At 42.4% G+C, this 21,844-nt stretch overlaps 1 protein-coding gene across 1 annotated transcript in view; it reads right to left on the bottom strand.

Moving 5' to 3' along the window:
- Window positions 1-11,251: 11,251 nt before the first annotated feature.
- maml3 (mastermind like transcriptional coactivator 3) overlaps window positions 11,252-21,844 on the bottom strand; it is a 111,071-nt gene continuing 100,478 nt past the window's right edge. Inside the window, exons 4-6 of the mRNA XM_022740018.1 lie at window positions 15,618-15,884; window positions 13,980-14,058; window positions 11,252-12,457 (exon numbers count right to left, since the gene is read on the bottom strand). Coding sequence (XP_022595739.1) covers window positions 11,355-12,457; window positions 13,980-14,058; window positions 15,618-15,884 — 1,449 coding nt within the window. The 3' untranslated portion in view covers window positions 11,252-11,354. The remainder of the gene's footprint in view (window positions 12,458-13,979; window positions 14,059-15,617; window positions 15,885-21,844) is intronic.

The raw sequence follows: 21,844 nt of genomic DNA, 5'->3' as shown, positions 1-21,844 counted from the left end.
GCTTCAGCCGCTCCGCTCGATTGCTCCGTTTTCTCTCTGCACTCACTTCCTTCCTCACGTGGGGACGGAAGCTCCAACACCTTTCAAAATGGCGGCGGCAGATTCCGACGTAAGAGAACGACGGATGCGTTATAATTTTAACGAAGTTAAAGATGTCCTCCACCAACGTTTTAAGACTTAAAAAATATGAATGTTTATTTCAATTTATCTACCAGATACACTGTGTCTCCTACTTCGCTTGAAAGTTAAGTGTCAGACAGCTTAAGGTGCCTAGTCCACATAGGCTTACAATTAAGTAATTACATTACCGTCAGGGGCATAAGGACAAAAAGGAAAGGAAGCAACTACACTGCATACACGTGTCAAAAAATTATCAGATATAAACGTTACAACTTAAACATATGGTACTTTGATGTGACGATGGTAGACATTTAACAAAACTGAGCTATGTCAACTGTCACATATTAAACATGCACTGTATCTACACTGAGGCAGACTGGGGTGCTCAGTTCAGACATTTTCAGAAAAACTTAGTAAAAAGGACAGTAGAACATAAAATGCATTTCACTCTCAACCTCATCCAGATCGCACATAAACATAATAAATTTTCTATCCGCTGGGACTGAATGGAAGCGTCCAGTTTGCAGCAGAATCACAGATCTTAACTGAGTGCAACCAGACTTTGAGCTCTCCTCAATTTAAGGATAGTTTCCAAATAGCAGATATTAAAAAATATATAACTAACACAGCAAGGCAACTTGATTCAAAATATATATTGTAAAGCAAATTTAGACTAATTCTGTAAGTCAGTTTGCCCAATCATAATTATATTTGAACAATTAAGATTTAAAGAAGTCTGTTGTCAGGCATGTTAATTAATCTATTATACAGCACCAGAATGTCTCTCTTTTAATTAAGGTCCCGGCTCACATCCTATATTTCCACATATGGACAGTTCTGGGACCATTTTATGCAAAAGCAGACACAAGATTTAAACAGTTGTATGTAGGCTACATGTTGTAACCAAGATATTTACAAAGCTTTGCTACAAAGCTTTACATCTGCTGGTAGGGCCCCAGAGCCCATTTCCAAAAATGAGATGATCATCTAAGCTAAAACCAAAATATTTGTAACTCTCTGATTATGACAAAAGAACTGAACCAATATGAAACACAAACTTACATTAAGGTATCCCCTTTTCCTAATGTTATATGATCTGAGTTTTATCTTATTCATTTTTGTTGCCATTCACTACACCAGCAATTTACAATATTTACTCTGAAGATCGTGTTCAGCCTCCACCAGAAGAACTAAATCATCTGCATAAAGAAAAGTATCAACTTTAGAATCAGAAAGCCTGACCTCGGCACCTGCTGCTGAATTTCAGAGAACCTGTTTTAGTCATTAATTTACACAAATGATACTCAATAGAGAGCTTACGCAGCTTTATAAAATTTCACACCCATGTCAAATTTCAGTTTGGAACTGCCCTCTGGAAAATAACTCAACAAAATTTCAACATAAATGATTATGTAAGAAAACATTGAAAAATGGCTCAAATAAACCTCAAAGTGAGGTATGAAGTGAGCACAGAAGAGTTTTCCCCCTTCAGGAGATGAATCTGAAAACAATCCTGCAGTGTAAAACTCGTCACAAGCATCAGTTACAGCTTATTAACAAACGTTTTGTGTACACCACATGTCTAGATTGTTGTTATGAAAATCAACTTGAAACTGGCTTAAATAAACACTGAGTTGACCTCATATATAGGTTGCATATGTATGTATGTATGTATGTATGTATGTATGTATGTATGTATGTATGTATGTACTGGGGTGCTCAGTTCAGACATTTTTTAGAAAAACTTGAAGATCACAGTAAAAAGGACAGTAGAACATAAAATGCATTTCACGTTCAACCTCATCCAGATCGCACAGGAGACACTTTTCTTTAGGATTGTATGGACACGTATAATTTTTCCTGTTTGTAAGTAAGGACTGACAGAGTAACAGAAGCTTACTATGTTAGTACTTTGTCAGAGACTGAGTCTGAATGTATTCCACCACGAGACCATCCAAACAACATAAAAAAGTGGTCTGCTTCATGGCTGAAAGAAAGATGTTGTTGTTTGAGGCCCACACAACCACAAATATAGTCCAGTGACATCTATTAAAGGAAAGCACATAACATAAACAGTTTCTTTATTGTGGATCTAAGACACAGATAGCGTATGGACAGCACTGTGAACAGTCCCTGGAGTGAAGGGCCCTATGGTAGTTTGTCTCTTTACATCTTTGTGTTCCCCGACTTGTTGTATGTCTTTACAATGTGGACCTGACACAAGATACTGACAAAGGGTCAGACCAGGAAACACTGTGTCATGTCCACTCTGTCCTTATACTTTCAAGAGAAAAAAAAAAACGCTTCATTTCTTGTCACCAGTAAAAAATATGTTGGTGTTTTCTTGTGCTCGAATTGATTAAACAAAAATATAATGTTAATATTTTCCTATAGTGCTTTCACCATAACTTCATGAATGTTCAAACTTAATCAGATGGCATTTATAAAATGCCATTAAGAGCCTTGTTAGAAGGATGGTTTAATGATCGCAGTTTTTTGGGCCAAAATGTGCCATCTTTTTTTTTCTCAAAATGCCAAAACAGGTGAGTTTTGCTATCAGTCAACGATCAGTGGATGAAAAATGGAAAAAATAGAAATTCACATTGTAAAATAAATAAGCAAGCTAAAACATGATTAAAAACATTCAAACAAACATCATCCTTAAATTTCAACAAAATAATCTACACTAAACCAAACCTAACCCCAAACAAACTGAAAATAGATGTGGCCCAACACTTTTAATCCACTGTGGTTTAAAAAATGTTTGGTTTTCATTGGATATCTCTGTTGATGAGTGTTTCAAGGTGTCCTGTCCTTAGACTAAAGTAGATTCAACTGTATAAAGAAGTGTACAGGTTGTGTTAAGGTGAGACTGGAGTTTTGGCCATAAACTAAAAGAATGTTTGTACTTTGTACTCAAGCTTTTGTGTCGAGGCAGTTTAATGCTGCCCTTTGTGGTCCAAAGCACTACAGGCTGGCTGCTTTGCAGCTGCAGCACACTGACCAGCACACAGTTGCACGGGGCCTCTACACTGCAGTCATGGAGATAAAGTCTCTAAAAGAGGTGTGGTTGTCTCTTCATTTTTCATCCAGGTTTTCTGGTGTGTATTTACTATTACAGCCTCATGGGGCTGCTGTTGTGCCTATAGACTTGTCATCTTTTAGTCTTGTTGAAAGAAGAAGCAAACTGTGAAAACATGAGAGGCCCGTTTGTTAGAAAATACTAAGAAAAGTGTTGTTGTTTTTTTTACCTTAATTAATTTGTTAGATTAGGAGTCACACTCAAACACAGACACACGATTGTATCTTGCATCATAACTGCTCACATCACATGAGAAATGTGACACAACACCATCTGCTCTGTGATGTTTTTCAAGAATAAAACATGAAAATTAACGAAAAAATAAAGTTAGAGAGAAGGCAGTGACACACAGCTGTGATGCAGCATCTCACACACTACAAACTGTTGTAAGGAGTCATTACAGATCAGTCTGGTGTGTGAAGTATTGTACGTGAGTTACGTTGTAGCAGCCTCGTGTCATTTGCACTTAATTTAATAAAGGTAAACACAGTGGATAGCTGTGGGTAATGGCACTTCGCTCTGACGTGGCACTGCTCCAGTCAGAAGCTACAGATTTATCACAACATATCTGTAGTGCTGCCTTCAGGTGCTGCAGGGATTTCATGAACAGAAAGAGAAACTGTTCATACAGTAAAGCAGCCATGCACTCCATGCACCAACCGCTGGTTGTGATGGTATTCTTTCTTTTTTTTTTTTTACATAGACCATCTTTTTATTGTGGGTCATAAAAGACTGTTCCAGTTTCTAGATACTCCACTTCCATATGAGGGAGACAGGTTAAAAATGAATGGATGAGGTTTGATTTGTGACAGGTTAACACCCACATATTTCACACTCCATTCCCCCAGTTTATACTGCTGCCTTTACCTGCTAAATTTACAGACCAAAGCTGTACCCGATGACATCATCAGGGTTATTTTCAGACATTGGAAAACCTCCTCCAGAGACATGAAGGTCCTCATAGAGAGTAGGCCTCCACCTGATGAGTAAAGTTACTGAGTGCCCCTTTAGATATTTTGAAGATTTCCTTCTAGTAGTAGTTAATGATAAATAAGATAAAAACACAGTGATAGACAATTCAATATACTTGTTGGTCAAATGACTTTCATCCTGTTATTGTCATGTTTAACCCATTTGTGCTGCTGCTACAGTGTCAAATCGATCATTAATGTTTCACTCTTTTAATCATCTGTAAACCCTCTTTGGGTATATTGTAGGCCAAAATAATGTCAACAGAGTCAATTGTGAACTGTGGTGTAACATTTTGATTAACATTTGAAGGCTGCTGTTTTACAGTAATGTTGTAAAATGATCTGTTCGGGAGCAAGACGAAGTTTGTGTTTCAGTCAGCAGCCACTAGAGAGCGCCATATTGATAGAGAAGAGGTGAAACCACATCACTGCTCACAACCAGTCAATTTGTTGGTAATCACTTGACTTCAAGCAAACTATGAACTACTTCTAAGTTGAGAGAGTGGACCGTTCTCTGAGTGTGTGGTGTGTATACCTTACAAATACATGAGCAGGTTATCTTAAACAAGCTGTGAAAGTAAAATAACATAAAGCATCAAAGTTGATCATTTATTAGTTGACCCTGTGAATGTCTCTGCGTGTGTACGCCTCTGTAACGGTGTTGTTTTAAAAATACCACATGCTGGCTGTTCAGATAGGCTCAGTGCATTTTTGAAAAGCGGCTCCTAGAAATGTGATCCTGTCCTAGTGACCTGGTATTTTAAGGTTGCCCTAAAGGGCCATGTTGACGTTGACTTCAACACTTTCTAAGGTCCAGCAGTTTGCCATTGGATGACTTCTCTTATATAAGTAACAGAGAGCCAAATGTGTGTTTTTCTCTTTGCTGGAATAACATAAATACTGAAATATGTTGGAGGAGGCAAATCTTTTTGACTTCTGACTCCTGTACGGTAATTACCTCCTATACATACAGTATATATTGCAAAATATGTATTCTATTCTTCAAACCATCAATGTTTTATTTCTGGGGTGTTGAGTCTTTAATGAAGCAATATCCACCACACAGCATAAAGAGCACTTATCCCACAGTCTGATACTTTCCGTTTAAATAACTCAATGAAACAGAAAGATAAAGTCATCCATAGGTAATTAGAAATCTGTGTATGTGTGTGCGTGTGTGTGTGTGTGTGTTTGTATGTGTGTGTGCGTGTGAGAGAGAGACAGTGAGAGATTTTCACGGTGTTTTATTCATGGTGTGAGACAGCTTAGGCCTTGCTCTGCTGTTATCTGGTGGCCTCCTACTCCTCCACCACCACAATGGCTCCTGCTACCACATTCATCAACTTGACACCGCACACGCCATGGCAAGCGGCCACCCACACACACAACACACACACACACACACACACACACACACTTTTCTCGCTCTCACTCCATACTATCCCACCCCCCCACCCCCACCCCCACCCGCTCTCCCCCATCCCCCCTCCCCACTCCATATGTCTTTCCACTCCACATTTCTCCGGCTACATTTCTTCAACTTATTACTCCCAGAGAAGGAGAGAGAGTGAATGATTCTTCTAACTCATCTCCCACTCTTTGTGACACATCATTTGTTGTTCTGATTAGAGCCCATAACAGCGCCTCCGGAGTGTGTGCAGAGCTGATGGTGTGTGTCTGTGAGTGTTTGGCTACAGGAGGAAAGTGGCTGTCATTAACTTGGACTTGTGGCTGGCTCGTTGTCTGTGCTGCTGATGACCTGCTGAGGTCCAAGAAGCAAGAAAGACAGTTGTGTGTGTCTGTTCATAAAATCAACACCATTGTGCAATAATAAAATTGGTTGAATTAAACTTTACACTAAAGGGGTTAATCAATGTTTTTGCTGGTAATTTCTACCTTTTTAGCCACCACTTTGATCTAGACCAAAATATCTAAACAACTATTAGATGGATTGCCATGAAATTTGTGGACAGTGCCGTTTCTCTCAGGATAAAGACCCCTGACTCTGGAGATCCCCTGACTTTTGCTCTAGTACCGCCATGCTTAATACACTTATTATATATATGGCTGGAGTCAATCCAAGCTGACATTGGGCAAGGGCAGGGTGCACCCTGGACAGGTCGTCAGTCTATCACAGGGCATGAATTTGAGCAATTTATCAAGTAAAAATAAAAAAACTTGTTAGTTTTAGCCTCTCGTATGTGAAAAAGTGCTTGACTTCTATTATAAATATAATATCATGTGTGTTTCTTGGAGGACATTCCTTGAAAGCTGGTAATGTGCGATAGGCATTTGCCATTACTGTTGACATTTCATACAATAAATGATTAATTGAAAGGAGCAGCAGATTTAGTGATAAAGAAAATAGTAGTTTCTTACAGCCCTGCAGCTCTTCTCACCTGATTGGATTTGTGTAGGAAAAACCGTGTGTTTCAGTCTTCCAGGCTTCTGGTACTATCAACAATTGTTCTACTTTTTCACACCAGTAATGAACACCTCAAGATCGTGTTCTCTGGAGATGGTAAGGTATGTGATCGGGGGTGGATTGTAGCAAACACCTCCAACTGCAGCCTCCCTCCACCACCTCTTCACTCCCCATCTTCCTCCTGTCCTGTCCTTCATCCTCCCTCTTCCTCTCGTTTTTCTCTGTCCTAGGTGGTGTCGCTACTGAACATGAGTAATGATGTTGTCATCTCTGTAAGTCTCCATTTATCAATGTCAGATGGGAGAGCAGTGTGCTGGATGAGTGTGTGTGTGTGTATGTGGTGATGGTGGGTGGGTGGGTAGAGAGATGAGGAGAAACAAGGCACCTAAGGAGAGGGGAAAGGAAAGATGTGGCAGGAGTATGAGGAAAAGCAGAGGACGGTGGCCATGACGAAGATGAGAGATGAAGAAAAGGGGCGTGGCTGACAGAGGATGAGGAGGAGTGAGTTTGAAATGGGTGGATCATGAAAAAGATGAATTACAGCCAAAAGGTCCCGGCCCTGCGTGTGTTCTTTCTGTCTGTCTGTCTGTCTGCTGACACCAACAGGGAGCCCATGATTCATCGTAGCTATTACTGCCAGACAGAATTAAGGCTCTGCTCTTTAGCATATGCAAGTCTAATTATGCAAATCAGGTCTGTTAGACAAAACATTACTGCAGTAGTTAGTCAGTCTGGTTTTAGGCGCTACATGAATGAGTGCGCATTTGTCTCCGTCAGTCTTATGACCCTGAAATGAAATGAAATGACTGCTTGTCAGCTAACTGGGTAAGTATTGATGTTGTTATTGTGTATGCACACACATGGTGTCGTAATGTATGGAGCCCTTAAACGGACAATAACCTACAAACTGATAAAATAAAGTGAAACTTTACTCTTTATTTTTCACTATAGCTGCAATTATTTAGCATTCACAAGTTTCATTCGTCCAGATTTTGTGTGTTAAACATCAGGAGAGAGTCTAGCTAGCTTAACGAAAGGCGCTGGTAGCTAAACACAGACCACCAGACTTTTCATCATTAAACATCATAAAACTACACCAGCCATGATGTTAACCTGCATATCTTCCATATATTGCATTCATTTTGTATAAACTCTTTTAACAGTAGCTAAAGCATTCTAGCATTTCAGTTTATAACATTATCCGTCTCTTCAAGTGCATGTTTCTAGTCTTCATCAAGAACAATTGAAATAAGCCTCTGACTTTATGTCATCCTTCCTTGACATTTTGTAAATGTGTATAATTTAATGATTTTACTTACAATGGCAGACTAAACTAAAAACGTTAATATAGTGATAGTTAACTAACTTTGTTGGCATTTACTTGCCAAATATATTTAGATTTTCTTTTATTAAGGGAACTGTATTTTACTATTTTGATGAATTCAGTTTTAGTCAGTTGTACGTTGTTGATGTAGGCAGTTATATTTTTGACTTCCTTGAAAACCTTTTACTACATTTTGTCAGCTCTGGGCCTCCACAGTTGCGGTGTACTGACTGTAAATGAACACAATGAACAACAGAAACTTTTATTTAATATGATCAGCGAGAACATTATCTCTTTATTGTATCTTTTTGAAAAACAAACAAACAAAATGTCTTTTGTAACTCTCTTTTGTTAACATTTCAGAATTCTGTACAGGATAAAAAGAAATAAGCACTGCTTAAGAACAGAGTCAAATCTCAAACTAGAAAAAACAAATGAAAAAAATTCCAAAAAAGAGAAGAGGTTTACAATACAAATTAGTAGTAAGACATTGTCTGAAGTGCAATGGCATAGCTCAGATGGGTTAAAAGTAAAACCAAAAAACTTAAAAATAAAAATACTTCTCTATTTTTCCAACAAACAGTAAATTCTTTACAGAGTAGAGACTGTATTATCTGATGTATTTAAACCTGTAAAAACATATTTACAAATAGCCATTATCTTTTATATACTTTTTCTCATAATCACATATATGTCAGCACCAGTAAAAAAAAAGAACAAAAAACGAATAAAATAAAACAAAGAACATCAACAACAACAATTTTTGTTAAAATGTTGTCTACAGACTTGGTCCCGGTACATAATGATATATGGAGGAAGCTTCCTCTCTTCCTGAAGGGATTTCAAACCATATCATGAACCCTCACTCTGAAGAAGACAAAAGGGTCACAAAGGCTGTGACCTTAACACTGACCCAGAAGTGTTTCTCTACCGTCCTGCCTCCAGTTTGGAGTGGTTAATCTCAGGTGTCTTCCTACACACTGCCTCCATTTCACTGGTCTGACTCTCCTAATTTTTATTTGAGCCTGCCTGGAGTACTGGAGCGCTATCAAAGTTTTGGAAGTATGAGCAGGGAGGCTCAAACAGTCCAAGAGTTTATCTAGACACCAACACAGGGTTTCATTTTTTTTTTTTTTTTTTTTTTTTTGTAACCATTCTCTCCCCTGATAAAACTGGGGAATGCTACAACCCTATACATTTGTCTGCCCTTGACCTTCAAACTCCACACTGTGAGACGGAGAACTTCTGCTCCACAAACATGACAGAAACCAAAGTACAGAACCTCATTCGTGGGTGCTACCAAACGCAGCAACACTTACAGGACAATGGGCGCGGTGGTTAAAGATTTGTATTTAAAGGGTTGGATTATACAACACCAACGACCATGAGAACAAATGTGTTGATGGCAAGGAGTTAGTTTACAGAGAAGAAGGCTTTTTGGTTTGTTGATTACAGCATCATCCTCCAAACTTTCACTCTGATGAGCTAAATACAAAGTAATGCACGCACAGACTCACTTTCATTCATCTTTTAACCAAGATTACAAAACAGTTAGAGAAGTAAGGTGTTATCTTACCAACGACTACTGTATTAAAACCTATTTGACACATATTTATTACTCAACCATTAGGGCAAAAGAGTGGACAGCCTGTTGACGATGAATGAAGCCATAAGGCGTGGTGTAAAGCCTACAGTTTCCTCAGAGAAGGGGAGACACTGACTTCAGTGGAAGCACTGGTTGTTTTAATGCTAACTGGCGCTAACCGTTGCCACCCTTTAAGCCCAATCAGCTGTCTGAAGTTTCTCTGCTGTCTCTAAAACAAACTCAAGGCTTAGCAGTGGTTCATTTTCCTAGTAAAGCGCTGGAAGGGGACAACTTGTATTTCTTCACAGTAGTGTTACAGTATAGCACAGTTACGTTCTAGTTCGGAGCAAGGGCGTTTTATAGCTGCGGTACAAGAGAAGCCACGATGTAAAGCAGGGCTACGGTGATTGACAACCAGCTGTGTCACAATGGAGGAGAAGGCTGTGGTGTGACGGGAGGACAAACAGATATTCAGAAGACAACACAAACTAAAAGAAGGCTAATTTAAACTTTTTTTTTCTTTTTAATCGACAAAGACTCAACCAGCATCATTGTTAGAAATAACACAGCAACAAACAAAACAATGTAGGTGGGCTTTCAATAAGCATTTTTTTTTCCCATAACAAGAAGAAGTCACTTGTGGTGCTTGAATACATTCAGTGCCCAGCGAATCGTTTTGCTTTGTGTCAGCCTGATGCATGTGATGTGGTTTGTGTCACACAGGCAGAGGGTTTAATGTAATATTAGCTCTGTTAGCTGCCTCTAACACATCCGCTCATCCTCCCGGGCTGATGCTTGTTTATCTGTTTGTTGGTTGGTGTATATACACACACACACACACACACATATATATATATATATATGTGTGTGTGTGTGTGTGTGTATGTGTGTGTGTAAGCTTTTCCAAATGCTTGCTTTAGCTGCCTATTCTCTTTGTCTTCCTCCACATGCATACCCGTCATACACAGCCACGCACAGGAAATGAAACCCCCCCCCAAAAATGCCACCCAGGTCGGTTGCCTAGCAAAAGCACTAGAGGGCAGAGTGTGCTTGTGTGGCACAATAGACGAACATCATTTGTTCTGTTGTGATGCTCACAATTTAAACAGAGAAAGGAGTGCTGAGAGTGAGGAACGAGTCTCCGGAGAGAGGGTGGGAAAGACGGAAGGAGAGATGGAAGGAGGATGAGAGAGAGAGAAAGAGATCAAGTGAAGAGCCCAGAGTGAGAGAGTGTGAGGGAGACAGATTTGCGTACGTGTGTGTGAGTGTGTGTGTGTGTGTGTATGGGGGGGGCACGAATCTAAGAGAGGAAATGGGAGCGTTGAGAGTGCTTTCTACTCCCTTCAGCTCTTCGCATAGTTGAGAGATCTGAAGCACTGAGCTGGGTGGCACAAACACACAAACACAAATAAATGGCTGTCTTGAGAACAAGTCTTCCTTCCCCTTCATCAGTCTGCGGTGTTCAATCAGCCCCTGCTGAAGCTCGGGCTCAAAGCGCTGCTGTGTAAACGAGGCTCGCTTTCAAACACTGGAACATGAGAAAAATTCATTCGGTGGAGAAAAAAGGGAAACTAATGAAACACACCTCTTAATCTCTATATTGGTTTTTCATTAATATGCACGAGACATAATGATCGCTCGCTCCATCACACACTTGCACACACACACACTCACAAACAAAACATAACACACAAACTCATTTATAACCTTGCTCATGTTTTACAAAACAAAAACATGCCAGTCCACGTCGTGTCGTCCTTTTTGTTTGTTTCTTTCTCAGGTTTTAATTTGTCCTACTTTAATGTTTAATTCATCCAGTAAAAACTCATCTCCAGTTTCCCTGTTGGCTATTGGCTCGGGAAAAACTCCTCCATCCAACCATCGCTTGAGTCCAGCTCCGCCCCTGAGCCATCGCCCAATCCGAAGGCTCCGCCACCTGAGGGCCCGCCCCCATATCCATAGGATGACATGTCCTGATTGGCTGTCCTCTGGTAGCCCTGCGGCTGACCTGCAACCCCAACTCCTCCAGGTCCGTAAGGTCCACCTCCTCCTCCCCCTGCCCCCATTCCTGGCCCCCCAGGGCCCGGCCCGAAACCCCCCATCCCAGTCATCCCCTGGCCCATCACCCCCTGGTTCATTCCCTGGTTCATGACCATGGGTCGGGGCTGGTTGGTCCTGGGCTGACCGCCCATGTGAGGGCCCATCATTGGGCCACCCATACCCGCAGCTGGGTTGCCCACTCTGGGGTCCATCCCCTGGCTCATCCCCTGTCCCGGGCCCTGAAAGTGTTGCTTGGCCATGCGAGGGGGTTGACCCGGCTGCATCCCATAACCCTGGGCCGAGCTGAACCCCACCATGTCTCCTCCCCCCCCTCCTGTAGTCCTTCCGACTGCTCCTCCCATGGCCTGCAGACTCTGTCCTTGGTGCTGCGGCCAGCCGCCCGCCCCCATTCCCCCGCCTCCTCCTCCTGCTCCCAGCATGCTTTGCAGTCTCTGTGCCTGGGCTTTGGCATTGGGAGGGCCTTTGAGGGGTTGCTGGGTCATGGAGTTCATTAACATCCCCTGTCCCCCGTACCCTCCAGCTCCACCACCTCCAGGGCCTCCGGGCATACCGCCGACCACAGGACCTGCACCTGCCTGCCGGGGCGGTCCTCCGGCGGAGTTGTGCTGCGGTGGAAGACCCATGGAGGCTTGGACGCTTTGGCTCTGGTGCTGCTGCTGGTGGATCATTTGGCTCATGGAGGGGTTGAGCGCATACAGGGAACCCTGGTTAGACCCCTGGTTGCCATAGGGTAGGCCCATGTCAGTTTGGGGTCCCACAGAGCCCCCTTGGCTCTGAACAGAACTCATCTGGACCATCTGCTGCTGGTTCTGCTGTTGCTGTTGTAGGAGTCGGGCGGCCCGAATGTTCTGCAGAGCCTGGCTCCTGGATGCCAGATCCTGAGGAGGACCTGGGAAAGAAGAAGAACGAGAGAAGTTAAAACAAGAGAGCGGAGATAAAGGAGTTGGAAGAAAATTAGAGAGACATATGGTGACGGAAATCACCAAGGAACTGGACTTTTGTAAAAGAGCTTTGGAGCCTGTGTACTAGATCCACTTAAATCACCAAATGGCACATAAGACTGATCTAATAAGTCAGTGCTGAGACAAAGATTTATGTTCTGTGACTAGCTGTTTAGTCTGGAAACGAATGCTTCTCTCCCAATTTAGTTCAAATCCCACCACAGTAAAATAAAACTAAACACACTAAAGCCCCAACACCTCACTTCCCTGCTTTTTCCTATTAGAGGCTTGGTAGTAGTAGAGCTGAGGAGGTCTGCTTGCGTGGAAATGGCTCTAAATCCTCTAATAAACCCACTTCTGACATCATTCTGCTAATCCCTCACCTCACAGCTCGGAGAGAACTGTAACAGAGGAGCGAGAACGAAGAGGATCACACACTCCAGACGCGTAAGTAAGTCGGGAATGAGAAGAGTTGGAGGTAACGTAACACCGCAAGACATCCATGTATGTTCAACGCATTGCTTCATTTAATATAAATGAATATTCTGAGAATGAGTGTGTTCTGATTGCAGGTGCTAGTGCCACACTCATTGCTTTTGAATCACTGATACACTGCAGGATCGCTGAACTAACAGGTATATATGTAGGCCAGGGATTCATGCTGAAGCCCCCTCTTCCTCTCCACATTATCTCCCAGACTCGCAGACAGTCTCTCTGATGGCTATAAATGGCTTTCGACTTGACTCCTCTCCTCCCTCTCTGCATTTTCTTCATCTCTCCATCATACTCACCCACTCGTCTCTCTCTCTCTTTCTGTCTTTCTTCCCAACCTCTTCTTCTACCTACCAGACTATCTACCCCCCCCACTTCCCTCCTCTCATCCATCTCTCTGACTTCACCGGAACTCTGGGGGATCCAGGACAGACAAGTTGCCGTGGTAACAGGCAGAGCAGGAATATTCTATATTTTTTTTTCAGAGAGAGCGAGATAGAGAGAGAGAGGAGAGACAGGGAGAGAAAGGCTGAAGAGCATCTGAGCGCCAACTGATGTATTTGACAGAGAGGACGAGGTTTGGTTTCAGGGTGATGTTCAGTCAGCGCTGCTGTTTGCACACATGTTCTTATGTGTTTGTGTGTCTATCTGTCTGTGAATATGGCCGACAGTGAACTGTAAAATCTGTTAAATGTCTAAATGCCTTGGCAGTCTACCATGTATACCATACTTGTTGCAGACCAAGTACGCATGTGTGATTTTTTTTTTTTTTAACCATCTGGATGCTCTGCAGAGAACTGGAAACTGGTTTACCAAAAATCAATTTACTAATGTGGTCGTCAATAAGATGCTGAAGAATTTAGGTCGGGTCTTGCCTTCTTTATTAGAAAATCTATTGGGGTGCTGCCATTCTTGTGTTTTTTGTATACATTTCATCGTTGCACAGATGAAATGAAGGCACGTGTTTGTGTCTCTCACCTTGGTATTGACTGACTTGGGGGTATGGATTCCTCTGGCCCTGGCCCATCTGTCTGGGGAGGTGCTGCTGCTGTTGGAGCTACAGACACAGACAAGTTGTGAAGAGTGAATAATGTAGCTCCCTCATACGTGTGTCATGTACTCAGGATTTGGTATCATCATAGGGTACGCACAAGAACAGGGTCACACTTCACTGTAAAAACTGTTTGACAAACTTGATTTCATTAACAGAATTAAAAAGGGTTACAATATGCACACTGGGAAAAAGAAGTATTTAATGATAAGTTAATTAATTAATCAAAGTCATTTAGCATGAAAAACCATGCATGGGATGGTCTGCACGCTGGGACTCACACACCACTGATACCTCCAACATAACAGCATCACGTGGATCAAGATCGTGTTTTCTTCCACAATATTTTGTGAGTGATGAAATTATCAGTGTAATTAATGATTTCAGAGACAGAGAAATTAATGAATTCTCAGTCTGATAATTTGAGTCATTTTATTTAATACAAATGCAAACACTTCACAAAAGCTAATCAGACATATGTTGAAATTAATTTTAGATCATATTAAATAAACTATTTCAGGACATCAGATTGAAGTGGGATAATTCGTGATGAGCGGCTGTCAATGCCTTTGATATAGAAACAAAACTATTAATTACAGAGTGAAACAGTTACAATCAACAGTAGTTGTTACCATGTATTGATTAAAGTTGGTAAGGTGGAGCAGACATACTGATGTTTGGTATGTTAGAGTTGATACAGATGTTGAATACAGTCACGGTGAGACAGATGTAAAGCAGAAGTGAGGCAGATGTTTTGGTATGGCAGAGGTGAGACAGATGTGCGCCAGCAGGATTAGATTAGTGTACAGTATCTGCGTGACACAAATTGCACTGTAAGTGATCAGTGTTCAAATAGGAATCTAAAGGCAGCCCTGACACTCTGTTGTAGTCAAATTTATGCTGCAGGTAGAGAAAATTAAAGGGAATTTTTAAAAAGGTTTTATAATTAATAAGGAGTCTGAGTCCGTGCAGCATGAAAAGCAGCGACTGATCATGTACCTGGACACCAGAAGGTATTGCTCATTTAAATAGGAGGTATGATATCCAGTTAACAGCATACACTAAACCCCAGCAGGATGTGTTTCCTTTCAGACACCTATAGTTTGCGTGTCTGTGTATGTTTTTGCAGATCCAATTAAAACCAACATAGTGGGTGGTGACTTCAGAGTTCAGAACTCTTTAATACTTGATTCCCTCACAGAGAGAGAAATAAAAAGAAAACACCACATTATCACAGCAGGCAGCATGTGGCAAAAACACACACATACACACATGCACATGCGCACACACACACACACACACACTGCAGAGATGAAAAGGAAGTAGTGAAGAGGGGGCTGGTTGAGGGTAATTATACATGCAACCAGACAACAGTAAAGAAGAGGAGAGGATGAGCTGCTCTTGTTAGAGCTGCAGACACATACAAACAATGCCCACACACACAAATTATAATTTCATGCATGACAGATGAATCACAGGCCTTCCTGTTTTTTTTTTTTTTTTTTAATTCCCCACACAGACACACTAACCTCATGGTATAAGCACATTGACTTGAAAAACCTCACCTGTTCAGCCAGTAGTTGCTGCTGCTGCTGTTGTCTCTGTTCTCTGAAGAGCTGCTGTTTCTGCTGCTCCATCATGTGCATTTGCACCCTCTTCTCCTGCTCCATCGCCATCATCTGCTTCATCATGGCCGCCTGCTGCTGATTGCCCACATAGCCTGGAGGTGGTCCCGACCCCTGGTTGGGGCCTACTCCTGAGGCCACACCCCCACCAGGGTGAGGAGGAGGGATAGCGCCCGGCGGTCGTGACATTCCCACCACACCTTGCTCCTGCACAGAGAGAGGCGGTGGCAGTTGGTCAGTCAGTCAATCACTTATCAATCAGGCAAGTTAAGGGAATAGGTTGACAAATTTGGGATAGGCTGATTTGAGAAGATTGATACCACACATTAAATGCAAGGCTACAGCCAGCACCCGGTTAGCTTAAAAACTGGAAACAGCTATGTTGGATCTGCTCAAAGGAAACAAAAGCTTCTGTTTAGAACCTCTGAAGCATCAATGAGCATGCTATATATTTTGAAAATGGCAAATCATTTTTTGTACTCTTCAGTTTTTGTATATAACATGTTATTTAGTGAGCTTTAAGGTGTGCTGGTTTGTTATACAGAGCCAGACTTCCAGTGTTTGTGTCAAGCTAAGCTAACCTAACCAGCTGCTAGCGGTAGCCTTATTATAACTGTACAGGTATGAGAGTGGTATTGATCTTATGAGCTGAATGTATTTACCAGTAGTGTCCAACTGTCGCTGTAAAGTCTATTTTGATCATGTTTGTGTATCTAAAATGGTAAAACTGAGCAAAAATGAGCCAAATGATCTTTTACACATCTCAGAAAACCTTTTCAAATTACACAACCCTCCTCTTCACTGTCATTGTTACAGCTCTGTATCACAAGTGGAGGTAACACAACTACATCAGGTACAGGAGGAATGCATATTCAATTCGCTCCTGTAGCGTCGGGGGCATCTACAGCGACAACTTCAACACAGTCTGTTTTGCGCACGACACTGCAGTCGAGCATTGTGTTGTATAAACGTTCACAAAGACTCAGTCCAGGTGTCTGCGAATGAGAGTGAACAGCAAGATCGACGCAGGACTGCCTCAAGATTCAGCACGTCGGGCCACCCTGAGTCCTCCCAACAGGGCAGTGGTGGGTTGTCGCTGCATACATTATCTCATCATTAGCATATAAAGAGCACTTCCTCCTCCACTCAGCCGTATGCTAATCTCTAATAGGATGAAATGGCCTGATCTGGCCAATGGGAGAGGAGCATTTATGAATCTATTAAAGGTTAGACAGCTGAACGAGATTGGACGTCGTTTAGCGCTGCCGGCAATAAGAGAGAGGAAAGGCCTGAGAGGAGAAGAATGAACGATTCAGGGCAGTAAAGAGTGTTTGCACATATAAAAATACTACCACACGCAGCCACCCACAGCCAGACAGAGGAACAGACAGTGTACAACAAATCACATTTAACTGCAGGGAAAGAATGAAACAGCAAAAGCAGGATTACAGTGGTGAATTGTAGCGTTGGCCAGAATCTGTAACACACCACTATACTCAATATGTTTTGAAAGAGCCAAAGCCTCATAATCCGTATTGAAGCTCCGCTCTTCTTAGAAAGGAGTTAGGTGGAGATAAACCTCATATATTAGAGCACAAGAAGACCCTGTGGAGCAAACAGAATCGGCTGCTTAAGACTGGTTCAGCAGACAGCCAGACCAGACTGATCGATGCTCAGAGCTACGTGTCTCATCTCCGGTTGGCATGTTCCTGCTGGATGGCAGCAGAGCAGTCAGACAATGCCGCGGAGGAGCTGAGAGGTGAAGGAGAGGTGTAGTGTCGCGAAATGCCCAACGGGTGGCAGTGGTGATCTTTAAGCACGCTTGTGTGTGTGTGTGTGTGTGTGTGTGTGTGTGTGTGTGTGTGTGTGTGTGTCTCACTGGCCTCTCTCAGCAGATGGCTCAATCATGACGGTTCTGATCTACGATCTCTCCCTCTCCCCCACTCACTCTACCTCTTTTCTTCCTTTCTCTCTAAACACCCCACCATCAAACTCCTTTCTGCACTCTTCCTCTGGTTCTCTCTCTCCCTCTGTAGACAGGGGGCCCTGAGTCATGTCCACACAATTGCCAGGGAATGAAGGAATGGAAGGAAGATGGATTACATAGGAAAGAGGAGAGGAAAAGTCTCAGAGAATTAAAGATTTTGGTGAAGGTAGTGTGTGTGTCTGTGCGTGTGTGTATGTGTGTGTGTGTGTGTGTGTGTGAGTGTGTGTTGCAGGGGAGAAGCGGCAGTAATAGCACAGTATCAGCTAGCTGGAGAAATGCCAGAAAAGTACAGTGTGTATACTAGTTGTTAAATAAAGATGCAAAAATGAAAAGCACACGAGGAAAAATATGAAAAAAAGCAAGTGCATTAGCAGCAGTATCAGTATTATTTCAGTGTTATTAGTACTTCGCTGAAGCGTTGCTAATATACAATGAATTGAATGTCACGCCAATAAAGCTTATTGAATAGAAAGCAGGTATCCTCTTTAGAATGAAAAAGCAAATTAAATTAATGAAAGGGAAGAGAAAAGAGCATGTGTGAGGAAATTAGGAAGCCATGAGAGCAGAGAGAGAGAGAGAACAGGAGGAAAGCAGAGCAGGTCTTCTTTTGGGAGGGAAAACAAGAGGAAGCAAGGAGGTGACAAGCCAAAAGAGGAGGAATAAAAGGTGGGACAGAGGAGAGGAGAGCAGGTACCCTGGCAACAGTTGCTGTGGCGAGGAGCAGATGGCGCTCGGAGGAGTGGTTATGGCCGCTGCGCCTGGTCACCCTTCTGCAACGCTGGGCAGACCCCAACAAGTCAGACTTACTGTACACACACAAGCACACTCACAGTCATCCCACAATTTTGCTACTTTCTTCGACCTCTTCTTTCTCTATTTATCAGTCCATCTTCCATTCTCTCTGTCCTCTCTGTCCCAATTCATGAATGTTGTTGAATAATGTAACAAAGAGGATCCACAGTCAGTCCGTCTGCTTTCTCTTTCAGCCCTGTCAATCCAACTCTCTCTGCCTCTGTTTCCCTGTCCCTCCCCCGATGCTTCATTCTGGCACTTTGGACTGACTCGAGTCAGTCCCCAAACTCTGTGCTGTTCAAAAGAAATGGGTCAGCGGCTAATGAGACTCAATGGTTAGCTGCTAACTACCGGCAACTCCAGAAGCTGGAGTTTGAAACTGCAACAGCTGTTGTCGGCTGCCACAAAGTCAGTTTGTAGCGGGAAAAACATGGCAGAGGAAAGGGAACAGAGGATGAAATGAAACGAGAGGTAAATGTATCACAGGTTGTTCCGGAGGATGTGTGTGTGTGTGTGTGTGTGCGTGTGTAGTGGAGGCTGTCAGCTTTATTGGGTTAGGAGGCATGGAGAGCCCAGGTGATTACATTACATGTGAAGTGAGCGGATATGTGTGTGCGCATGTGTGNATATATATATATATATATATATATATATGTATATATTAGACACACACACTGCCACGCACCCTCATGCATAGCTACATACATGCACCCACATTCAAAATCCAAACACAGACTACTACAGCACTTTGTGATGCCTTACAGCTCCTGCATGAAGGCAATAAGTGAAACACAACTGCACATGATGCGTAAACACACACACTCATGCACTTTCACTCACACACACACACACACACACACACACACACACACACACACACACACACANCTAAAAAAAAAAACAGAAGTTAACATATACTGTAATATCGACCAAAAAATGGCGCCGGAGGCAAAAGTAGGATTTAAGTGGTCAGTGCTTTTACACACAAACACGTGGTTACCAAGAAGGCGAAGGATGCAGAATCCCAGTGGGAAATTTCTTTTGAGTATTTTAATTTTTTTCCTTTCTTTTCCCAGAGAATAACGTCAAGAGGGGAGAGGAGGGCGAGAGAGCATCAGAGAGAGCGAGAGAGAGAGAGGCATTAGAGGAATGTCAATATGATTGGAGAGAGCGGAGTATGTGTTCGCTGTGCGTTCAACAACAATAGCTCTCCAGCCGTGTTGTTCCATGCGCATTCACCATTCACATGATCCATTATTACCCCTGACATGTACCGCTGTGTGTGTGAGAGTGTGTGTGTGAGAGTGTGTGTGTGTGAGAGAGAGAGAGAGAGGGGGAGAGAGAGAGAGAGAGAGAGAGATTGTCCATTTCATTCCTGTGTGTCATGGAGCAAAATGTGTCTGTACATACATATACACACACACATATACTGTCAGCATATATATATATATATATATATATATATATGTATATATTAGACACACACACTGCCACGCACCCTCATGCATAGCTACATACATGCACCCACATTCAAAATCCAAACACAGACTACTACAGCACTTTGTGATGCCTTACAGCTCCTGCATGAAGGCAATAAGTGAAACACAACTGCACATGATGCGTAAACACACACACTCATGCACTTTCACTCACACACACACACACACACACACACACACACACACACACACACACACACACACACACACACACACACACACACACACCCTATAAGAGCAGCGGCGCCTGGCAGCAAAGCGCTAGGTGTCTGTGTGCTCTCCATAGTGGCTCACATCTGTCACCCACTTGTGTAAGAGGAGGGAGGGAGCGTGAAGAGGAGGAGAGCAGGAACGGTAGAAAGAGAGGGATGGATGGATGGATGGATGGATGGATGGATGGATGGATGGATGACGGGATGCTTCATTAGACTCTTACACAGACTATGGCTGCAATCAAACTGAGAAAGTGAACAGGAAGTGCATCTGCCTGCATTAGATTTGGATTCTGCATCCAGACAGAGGTGGATGTTGCAGCAGATGATAGTCTCTGCTGCAGATGCATGGAGCGTGTCTCTGGTTGGTGTGGCCAGCTTGAAGGTCACAGGTTTGATCCCTTTCACAGCCAGAGCTTATCAATGTCTGAATGTCCTTGAGCCTCACACAGGTCGACCTTGCACTCTGACCCCTGTGATGTCTGAGAAGTGGAGAAATATGCAAATGAAAAAGCTGAAAAAAAAACCAAAAACATTGGTAGTAATAGGATTAGATGCCTCAAGAAGTAGACGTTAGTTGCTGGAGTGGTGTGTCTACATTAGACACAGATAGCAAGCTTAGCTGCATATAGGACGAAAAACTAGTGCGAAGCAAGGAAAACCCATGTACTCTTTATCTGGAGATTTTTTGCCACATTCATCCTTTTTTCATTTTGTCCAGATGACAGTTTTCATCTGACAACACAAGTTTCCACTCCACAGCCTAGAAACATGGATGTTCAACCTTCTTTACTGAATAAAGCAGTGGTCATTTCTTGACAAATCAACAAATCATTTTGTCTATAAAATGTCCAGAAATAGTGAAAAAACAACCCTGATTATATTCTGACAGAGCTTAAGGTGACATTTTCAAATGTCTTGTTTTGTCTGAAACCAACAGTCCAAAAAACGAAAACAAAAAATGTTCAATCTAGGGATTGTTTAAGAATTGAATCCTCATATTTTAAAAACAGAAGTTTGGAACTTTTACTTGAAAAATGACTGAAACGATGAATGGATTTTCTAAATAGTTACAGATTGATCTTCTTTCAGTTGACTAATCGATTAATTGTTTAGGCCTCTAACATGTATGAGGTGATTCTGTGATGTCTCCACTAGTTTGGAAGCATATCATGTAATGAGCTTACATAAGCTTGTCAAGGCGCCAGTGGCTGGTTTCAGAACAGAAGGCACATCATCTGTCTCAACAGCCAATCAGCTTGTTGCAAAGTCAGCTGGTCAAGTCCGTTACAAACGGTCAGCTGGTCGATATGGGAGCGTTTTGGATGGGGGAAAGAGAGAATGAACTCGTCAATTTGTTTGAGGAAGAGCTGCATGACACAAGCCGTAAAATGTACTCAAACGAGATAAGAAAACAAACTGCCCTTTGTCACATTGCACGTCTGGGTGTTTGTGGTAAGTGCTTTTTTTAGGGATCACATAGCTTAGCGTTAGCAAAAGTAGTGCCCAAACCTGGCAGTAAAACGGTTCAGCTCCTTATTTTATTATTTACTTTATTACTATTATAAGATGTTACAAAGTATCAGCTACAAAAAAGCCTGAAAAGCTGTGGTTGGAACCGAAGTACAGAGAGTCGTTGCTATGGAAACCATACACTGTCTTGTCTAGCTGCAGCAG

This window comes from Seriola dumerili, unplaced genomic scaffold, assembly GCF_002260705.1.
Source record: "Seriola dumerili isolate Sdu_G_001 unplaced genomic scaffold, Sdu_1.0 BDQW01000050.1, whole genome shotgun sequence".
Lineage (NCBI taxonomy): Eukaryota > Metazoa > Chordata > Actinopteri > Carangiformes > Carangidae > Seriola > Seriola dumerili.
The sequence above is the reverse complement of the archived record's forward strand: the minus strand, read 5'-3'. Positions and strand labels throughout refer to the sequence as shown.